This window comes from Salvelinus alpinus, chromosome 11 (genome assembly GCF_045679555.1).
Source record: "Salvelinus alpinus chromosome 11, SLU_Salpinus.1, whole genome shotgun sequence".
NCBI lineage: Eukaryota > Metazoa > Chordata > Actinopteri > Salmoniformes > Salmonidae > Salvelinus > Salvelinus alpinus.
Window position 1 is genome coordinate 6,120,485 of NC_092096.1, and position 10,363 is coordinate 6,130,847.

The window sequence follows — 10,363 nt, forward strand, 5'->3', positions numbered from 1 at the left end:
TAACAACAGAGTTAGCATGTATTTCTGTGTTCTAGGTAACAACAGAGTTAGCATGTATTTCTGTGTTCTAGGTAACAACAGAGTTAGCATGTATTTATGTGTTCTAGGTAACAACAGAGTTAGCATGTATTTCTGTGTTCTAGGTAACAACAGAGTTAGCATGTATTTCTGTGTTCTAGGTAACAACAGAGTTAGCATGTATTTCTGTGTTCTAGGTAACAACAGAGTTAGCATGTATTTCTGTGTTCTAGGTAACAACAGAGTTAGCATGTATTTCTGTGTTCTAGGTAACAACAGAGTTAGCATGTATTTCTGTGTTCTAGGTAACAACAGAGTTAGCATGTATTTCTGTGTTCTAGGTAACAACAGAGTTAGCATGTATTTCTGTGTTCTAGGTAACAACAGAGTTAGCATGTATTTCTGTGTTCTAGGTAACAACAGAGTTAGCATGTATTTCTGTGTTCTAGGTAACAACAGAGTTAGCATGTATTTCTGTGTTCTAGGTAACAACAGAGTTAGCATGTATTTCTGTGTTCTAGGTAACAACAGAGTTAGCATGTATTTCTGTGTTCTAGGTAACAACAGAGTTAGCATGTATTTCTGTGTTCTAGGTAACAACAGGGTTAGCATGTATTTCTGTGTTCTAGGTAACAACAGAGTTAGCATGTATTTCTGTGTTCTAGGTAACAACAGAGTTAGCATGTATTTCTGTGTTCTAGGTAACAACAGAGTTAGCATGTATTTCTGTGTTCTAGGTAACAACAGAGTTAGCATGTATTTCTGTGTTCTAGGTAACAACAGAGTTAGCATGTATTTCTGTGTTCTAGGTAACAACAGAGTTAGCATGTATTTCTGTGTTCTAGGTAACAACAGAGTTAGCATGTATTTCTGTGTTCTAGGTAACAACAGGGTTAGCATGTATTTCTGTGTTCTAGGTAACAACAGAGTTAGCATGTATTTCTGTGTTCTAGGTAACAACAGAGTTAGCATGTATTTCTGTGTTCTAGGTAACAACAGAGTTAGCATGTATTTCTGTGTTCTAGGTAACAACAGAGTTAGCATGTATTTCTGTGTTCTAGGTAACAACAGAGTTAGCATGTATTTCTGTGTTCTAGCAGATGTCGCCAAGACAATGGAGAGAGTAAAGCGTAGGTTTTAGATTGCTGGGTAAACACCGCCTCTTCCTATCTACATAATAACCTAACATGAACTACCTCTCTCTTCGCTACACCAGTACCCTAATGATAACTCTTTCTTCTCTAAAGTAGTGCCCTAAAGATAACTGTCTCTCTACACTAGTACCCTAATGATAACTGTATCTATTTTAGTCCCTAATGATAACTGTCTCTAGACTAGTTCCCTAATGATAACTGTCTCTAGACTAGTGCCCTAATGATAACTGTATCTCTACACCAGTACCCTAATGATAACTGTATCTCTAGACTAGTGCCCTAATGATAACTGTCTCTAGACTAGTGCCCTAATGATAACTGTATCTCTAGACTAGTACCCTAATGATAACTGTCTCTTTAACTAGTACCCTAATGATAACTGTATCTCTAGACTAGTGCCCTAATGATAACTGTCTCTCTAGACTAGTTCCCTAATGATAACTGTCTCAACACTAGTGCCCTAATGATAACTGTCTCAACACTAGTGCCCTAATGATAACTGTCTCTCTAGACTAGTGCCCTAATGATAACTGTCTCTCTAGACTAGTTCCCTAATGATAACTGTCTCTACACTAGTGCCCTAATGATAACTGTCTCTACACTAGTGCCCTAATGATAACTGTCTCTACACTAGTGCCCTAATGATAACTGTCTCTATACTAGTACCCTAATGATAACTGTCTCTATACTAGTACCCTAATGATAACTGTCTCTACACTAGTGCCCTAATGATAACTGTCTCTACACTAGTGCCCTGATGATAACTGTCTCTTTAACTAGTACCCTAATGATAACTGTCTCTACACTAGTGCCCTAATGATAACTGTCTCTACACTAGTACCCTAATGATAACTGTCTCTATACTAGTACCCTAATGATAACTGTCCCCTTAACTAGTTCCCTAATGATAACTGTCTCTATACTAGTGCCCTAATGATAACTGTCTCAACACTAGTGCCCTAATGATAACTGTCTCAACACTAGTGCCCTAATGATAACTGTCTCTACACTAGTGCCCTAATGATACCTGTCTCAACACTAGTTCCCTAATGATAACTGTCTCTACACTAGTGCCCTAATGATAACTGTCTCTACACTAGTACCCTAATGATAACTGTCTCTCTAGACTAGTGCCCTAATGATAACTGTCTCTACACTAGTACCCTTAATGATAACTGTATCTCTAGACTAGTTCCCTAATGATAACTGTCTCTACACTAGTGCCCTAATGATAACTGTCTCTACACTAGTGCCCTAATGATAACTGTCTCTACACTAGTGCCCTAATGATAACTGTCTCTATACTAGTACCCTAATGATAACTGTCTCTACACTAGTGCCCTAATGATAACTGTCTCTCTAGACTAGTTCCCTAATGATAACTGTCTCAACACTAGTGCCCTAATGATAACTGTCTCAACACTAGTGCCCTAATGATAACTGTCTCTCTAGACTAGTGCCCTAATGATAACTGTCTCTCTAGACTAGTTCCCTAATGATAACTGTCTCTACACTAGTGCCCTAATGATAACTGTCTCTACACTAGTGCCCTAATGATAACTGTCTCTACACTAGTGCCCTAATGATAACTGTCTCTATACTAGTACCCTAATGATAACTGTCTCTATACTAGTACCCTAATGATAACTGTCTCTACACTAGTGCCCTAATGATAACTGTCTCTACACTAGTGCCCTGATGATAACTGTCTCTTTAACTAGTACCCTAATGATAACTGTCTCTACACTAGTGCCCTAATGATAACTGTCTCTACACTAGTACCCTAATGATAACTGTCTCTATACTAGTACCCTAATGATAACTGTCCCCTTAACTAGTTCCCTAATGATAACTGTCTCTATACTAGTGCCCTAATGATAACTGTCTCAACACTAGTGCCCTAATGATAACTGTCTCAACACTAGTGCCCTAATGATAACTGTCTCTACACTAGTGCCCTAATGATACCTGTCTCAACACTAGTTCCCTAATGATAACTGTCTCTACACTAGTGCCCTAATGATAACTGTCTCTACACTAGTACCCTAATGATAACTGTCTCTCTAGACTAGTGCCCTAATGATAACTGTCTCTACACTAGTACCCTTAATGATAACTGTATCTCTAGACTAGTTCCCTAATGATAACTGTCTCTACACTAGTGCCCTAATGATAACTGTCTCTACACTAGTACCCTAATGATAACTGTCTCTACACTAGTGCCCTAATGATAACTGTCTCAACACTAGTTCCCTAATGATAACTGTCTCTACACTAGTGCCCTAATGATAACTGTCTCTATACTAGTACCCTAATGATAACTGTCTCTACACTAGTGCCCTAATGATAACTGTCTCTACACTAGTACCCTAATGATAACTGTATCTTTAACTTGTGCTCTAATGATAACTGTCTTTTTAACTAGTTCCCTAATGATAACTGTCTCTCTAGACTAGTGCCCTAATGATAACTGTCTCTTTAACTAGTACCCTAATGATAACTGTCTCTTTAACTAGTACCCTAATGATAACTGTCTCTTTAACTAGTGCCCTAATGATAACTGTCTCTAGACTAGTGCCCTAATGATAACTGTCTTTTTAACTAGTGCCCTAATGATAACTGTCTCTAGACTAGTGCCCTAATGATAACTGTCTTTTTAACTAGTACCCTAATGATAACTGTCTCTCTACACTAGTGCCCTAATGATATCTGTCTCTTTAACTAGTGCCCAATGATAACTGTCTCTCTAGACTAGTGCCCTAATGATAACTGTCTCTTTAACTAGTGCCCTAATGATAACTGTCTCTCTACACTAGTGCCCTAATGATAACTGTCTCTCTAGACTAGTGCCCTAATGATATCTGTCTTTTTAACTAGTACCCTAATGATAACTGTCTCTCTACACTAGTGCCCTAATGATATCTGTCTCTTTAACTAGTGCCCAATGATAACTGTATCTCTAGACTAGTACCCTAATGATATCTGTCTCTTTAACTAGTACCCTAATGATAACTGTCTCTTTAACTAGTACCCTAATGATAACTGCCCATTTAACTAGTGCCCAATGATAACTGTCTCTTTAACTAGTACCCTAATGATAACTGCCTATTTAACTAGTACCCTAATGATAACTGTCTCTTTAACTAGTGCCCAATGATAACTGTCTCTTTAACTAGTACCCTAATGATAACTGCCTATTTAACTAGTACCCTAATGATAACTGCCTATTTAACTAGTGCCCTAATGATAACTGTCTTTTTAACTTGTGCCCTAATAATAACTATATCTATTTTAGTCCCTAATGATAACTGCCCATTTAACTAGTACCCTAATGATAACTGCCCATTTAACTAGTACCCTAATGATAACTGTCTCTACACTAGTGCCCTAAGGATGTGTCTCTAGGGTTGTGCCCTAATGATAACTGTCTCTCTATACTAATGCTCTAGTCATTACCTCCAAGGTTTTGTGATGTTTTTTGTTGTTGTGATATCCGCCGGCCAAAAATGATTTAGCGGTGGTTTTACTGAAACGTTGCCGTTTGCAATGGGTTTTTAACATTTCATATACATCAATAAAAAGTTATGTGCTCAGTTCTCGTACATGAAAAAATACTTTAGTATACTTTGGTATAAATACTGTCATATTTACTGTAGTATACTGTAGTATTCACAGTTAACTATAGTATAAATAATGTAGTTAAAGAAAACTCTAGTATTTACTATAATTTAGTTAACACTTTACCTGACATCCTGTGTCATATGTTCTGACACGGTCATAACCATGTCATAATATATTATAACAGCTGACATAACTTGTCATAACCTGTCATAATATTGTCATATCACTGTCATGACCCATATATTTACACCTTTTGTGACATATATTGTGTTATTTTATGGCTGCTTATGACACCTACAGAAGAGTGTCAAAACCCACATTTATTCAAATTAGTTTTTTCCCTGCCAAGACGTCTCCTTTCTTTGAAAGTTTGTTTCTTAAATCAGTTGTTGTACTTAATTCTTTAGTCATGTTTTTTTCCATCATATTTTGAATGACTTGTAGAAAATACACTTTATGACACTGTCAAAAATCATTGTGACATAATCATGTAAGCCAGAGAGGCCTATCACAGACAGGCCCTTATATCAGTCATCAGTCAAAAAGAGGGTGTGTGGCCTCCCGAGTGGCTCAGCGGTCTAAGGCACTGCATCCGGGTTTGATCCCGGGCCGGGTCGCAGCCGGGAGACCCATGAGGTGACGGACAATTGGCCCAACATCGTCCGGATTAGGGGAGGGTTTGGCCAGCCGGATGTCCTTGTCCCAACGCACTCTAGCGACTCCTGTGGCTGGCCGGGCGCAGTGCACACTGACATGGTTTCCAGTTGTACGGTGTTTCCTCCAACACATTGGTGTGGCTGGCTTCAGGGTTAAGCGAGCAGTGTGTCAAGAAGCAGTGCGGCTTGGCAGGGTCTTGTTTCGGCATGGCTCTTAACCTTCACCTCTCCCGAGTCCGTATGGGCGTTGCAGCGATGTTACAAGACTGAAAATTGTGGAGAAAAAGGTGTAGGAAGTACTACACTAAAAGTATTTAAAAAATAACTAAATAAGAGGATGTCTAGTCAACATTTACCCCAGTCATCAGCAACATTTACCCCAGTCATCAGCAACATTTACCCCAGTCATCAGCAACATTTACCCCAGTCATCAGCAACATTTACCCCAGTCATCAGCAACATTTACCCCAGTCATCAGCAACATTTACCCCAGTCATCAGCAACATTTACCCCAGTCATCAGCAACTTTTACCCCAGTCATCAGCAACATTTACCCCAGTCATCAGCAACATTTACCCCAGTCATCAGCAACATTTACCCCAGTCATCAGCAACATTTACCCCAGTCATCAGCAACATTTACCCCAGTCATCAGCAACATTTACCCCAGTCATCAGCAACATTTACCCCAGTCATCAGCAACATTTACCCCAGTCATCAGCAACATTTACCCAAGTCATCAGCAACATTTACCCCAGTCATCAGCAACATTTACCCCAGTCATCAGCAACATTTACCCCAGTCATCAGCAACATTTACGCCAGTCATCAGCAACATTTACCCCAGTCATCAGCAACATTTACCCCAGTCATCAGCAACATTTACCCCAGTCATCAGCAACATTTACCCCAGTCATCAGCAACATTTACGCCAGTCATCAGCAACATTTACCCCAGTCATCAGCAACATTTACCCCAGTCATCAGCAACATTTACCCCAGTCATCAGCAACATTTACCCCAGTCATCAGCAACATTTACGCCAGTCATCAGCAACATTTACCCCAGTCATCAGCAACATTTACCCCAGTCATCAGCAACATTTACACCAGTCATCAGCAACAGAGCATTGTGGTTCCCTGCATGTCTGACATCAATGGCGTAATGAAATATTTTGTATTGTTTTGTGGGTTTTGAAACTCTTATGTAGGTGTCATAACCAGCCGGATCCGGGATCCTCCTCATCAAAAAAGCTGACTAGCATAGCCTAGCCTAACGGGACAGGGATATCATATAATATAATTTTCATGAAATCACAAGTCCAATACAGCTAATGAAAGATAAACATCTTGTGAATCCAGCCATCATTTCCGATTTTTAAAATGTTTTACAGCGAAAACACAATATGTATTTCTATTAGCTAACCACAATAGCCAAACATACAACCGCATATTTTCACCATGTTACCACCGCATAGGTAGCTTTCACAAAACCGACAAGATAGAGATAAAATTTGTCACTAACCAAGAAACAACTTCATCAGATGACAGTCTTATAACATGTTATACAATACATTTATGTTTTGTTCGAAAATGTGCATATTTGAGGTATAAATCATAGTTTTACATTGCAGCCACCAATAAAAATAGCACCAAAGCAGCCAGAATAATTACAGAGAGCAACGTGAAATACCTAAATACTCATCATAAAACATTTATGAAAATACATGGTGTACAGCAAATGAAAGATAAACATCTTGTGAATCCAGCCAATATTTCAGATTTTTTAAGTGTTTTACAGCGAAAACACAATATAGAATTATATTAGCTTACCACAATAGCCAAACACACAAACGCATTTATTCACCACAAAGGTAGCTTTCGCAAAAACCAGCAAAATATATAAAATTAATCACTAACCTTTGGACAACTTCATCAGATGACAGTCTTATAACATCATGTTATACAATACATTTATGCTTTGTTCGAAAATGTGCATATTTATAGCTACAAATCCTGGTTATACATTGTGAATACGTAGCAACGATTCACCAGAATCTCCAGAGATATTTTGGACACTCACCTAATCTGACCAAAGAACTCATCATAAACTTTACATAAAAATACTTGTTGTACGGCAAATGAAAGATACACTGGTTCTTAATGCAACCGCTGTGTTAGATTTTTAAAAATTACTTTACCATAACATACAGCTTGCGTTATTGTGAGACAGCACTCACCAACACGGCGGAGAATAGGAGTCAACATTTTACACAGAAATACGAAATAACGTCATAAATGTTTTCTTACTTTTGCTGAGCTTCCATCAGAATGTTGTACAAGGAGTCCTTGGTCCAGAATAAATCGTTGTTTGGTTTTAGAATGTCAATTTCTTCTGTCGAATTTGCGCCACAATGCTAGCCATGGTTGCTAACATTCCTATCCTCTCTTGGCGCAAAGAACGGAAAACTCCAAAATTCCCAATAAACGTTGAATAAACTGATAAAACTCGGTTGAAAAAACCTACTTTATGATGTTATTATCATATGTATCAAATAAAATCAGAGCCGGAGATATTCGCCGTGTATACCGAACGCTTTTCAGAAGACAATGTCGAGCTCCCCCGCGCGCCTTCGAAGACAAAGAAAATACCGGACCTGTCACTCCAAAAGCTCTTATTCGACCTCAGATCAAGCTAGACACCCCATTCCACCTTCCACTGCCTGTTGACATCTAGTGGAAGGCGTATGAAGTGCATACATATCGATAAATAAAAGCCAGTTGAATAGGCAGGCCCTGAAACAGAGCCTCGTTTTCAGATTTTTCACTTCCTGTATGGAAGTTTGCTGCTAAATGAGTTCTGTTTTACTCACAGATATAATTCAATCAGTTTTAGAAAATTCACACTGTTTTCTATCCAATAGTAATAATAATATGCATATTGTATGATCTAGAATAGAGTACGAGGCCGTTTAAATTGGGCACGATTTTTTCCAAAGTGAAAACAGCGCCCCCCTATTGACAAGAAGTTTAAGCTGTAAAAGTGGTCGAAATTGCGAAGCCTCTTTGATTGGATGCTTTTATGCGGTAAGAGTGCAGTGTTTGGTCACAATTTGTGAGATTTAGATTAATATAAGTGGTTTGGTTGATTTTGCTTTGAATTATGCGATAGCAGAATCCTGGAGGGACTGCCTAATGTCTGATGTGGGTGAATGTGTGCTTAACAGGTCACTGGCTGCAGCATGGATGAGACTGACTTCCTTCAATATACTATGACTATTCTTCTTTAGGTCATGACTATCATTGGGTTATTAATATTCTGCAGTAGTTCATATTTATGAGAGTTGTTTAGTTTTGATGCAAAACTCTGTTCAGTTGATGCTTTAGCTAAGTTATCTCCCTATATATGTCTCTCTCCCCCTCCATCTCTCTGTCCCTCTCCCCCTCCATCTCTCTGTCCCTCTCTCCCTCCATCTCCCTGTCCCTCTGTCCCTCTCCCCCTCCATCTCCCTGTCCCTCTCCCCCTCCATCTCCCTGTCCCTCTCCATCTCCCTGTCACTCTCTCCCTCCATCTCCCTGTCCCTCTCTCCCTCCACCTCCCTGTCGGTCTCTCTCCCCTCCATCTCTTTCTTTCCCCCTCCATCTCTCTCTCCATCTCCCTCAGGTTGTTTAGTAGTCTTGGGGATGTCCACACCATCTCCCAGAGAGGTTTTGGTGGCACCACCTACACAGTCCGACCGGGGAGCCGCTACCCAATCACACCTCGCCGCAGTCCCAGTCCCTCCCCCTCACCTGCCCCTGTCCTCTCCCCAGACAGGTCAGAGGTCAGTCCTGGGCGGGGCTTTGGCCTTAGCTCCTCCCATCACCACCACACCATCCTCAAGTCGTCTAGCCTCAGCTTGCCTTCGGAGCCCAAGGAGGTCCGCTTCGTAATGCGGAGTGCCAGCGCTCGAACCCGTTCCCGCTCGCCCTCCCCCTCCCCCCACGCCTCCCCCTGCCCCTCCCCCGTACTGGGCTCCCCCCTGCTCGCCCTGCGGCCGTGGCGCCAACGCCCTCTAGCTCTGTGGAGTAAGTATGATGTGGGAGACTGGCTGGAGAGTGTTGGTTTGGCAGAGCATCGTGCCCGCTTCCAGGAGCATGAGATTGAGGGTTCCCACCTCCCTGCCCTCACCAAGGATGACTTCGCTGAACTGGGCGTGACACGAGTCGGACACCGCATGAACATTGAGAGAGCGCTCCGACAACTGCTGGACAACTGAACCTCTAACCCCTGATATCACTGAAGGACTGTCACACCTGGACCCTAACCCTCTGTGGAGGTATTCTGACAGCACCAGTGGCTGTAACCTGGCAACACCAGTGGCAGTATGCTTTCAGACGTCTATTTTCCAAAGACAGCATCACATGGAGTTGAGCATTTAGTATGAACTTTTTATGAATATACAAGTAAATACCTCCTCCATCGAAATATCTACAATATCGACATATTTTCCAATAATGAAATTGATGATAAATGTTTATTAGGAATAGATATATTTAAATCAAATTGTGTGTTTCATAACAACTTTATTCTGTTTAGGGAAGGATGAGAAGTGGTGGATGAGACTTCATCGTTAACCTGTTATTCTACTACATTACCCTGTAAATCTACTACATGACCCTGTTAGTCTACTACATGACCCTGTTAGTCTACTACATGACCCTGTTATTCTACTACCTTACTATGTTAGTCTACCCTGTCAGTCTACTACATTGTCATGTTAGTCTCCTACATTACCCTGTTAGTCTCCTACATTACCCTGTTAGTATCCTACCCTACCCTGTTAGTCTACTACATTACCCTGTTGTCTAACATGTTAGTCTACTACGTTAGTATCCTGCATTACCCTGTCAGTCTACTACATTGCTATGTTAGTCT

At 40.5% G+C, this 10,363-nt stretch overlaps 1 protein-coding gene across 1 annotated transcript in view; it reads left to right on the top strand.

The window, feature by feature from the left end:
• The window catches only part of shank3b (SH3 and multiple ankyrin repeat domains 3b), a 136,902-nt gene that overhangs the window by 122,720 nt on the left and 3,819 nt on the right, over nucleotides 1-10,363 (top strand). Inside the window, exons 24-25 of the mRNA XM_071331615.1 lie at nucleotides 1,119-1,148; nucleotides 9,110-10,363. The exon at nucleotides 9,110-10,363 is cut by the window's right edge and continues 3,819 nt beyond it. Coding sequence (XP_071187716.1) covers nucleotides 1,119-1,148; nucleotides 9,110-9,704 — 625 coding nt within the window. The 3' untranslated portion in view covers nucleotides 9,705-10,363. The remainder of the gene's footprint in view (nucleotides 1-1,118; nucleotides 1,149-9,109) is intronic.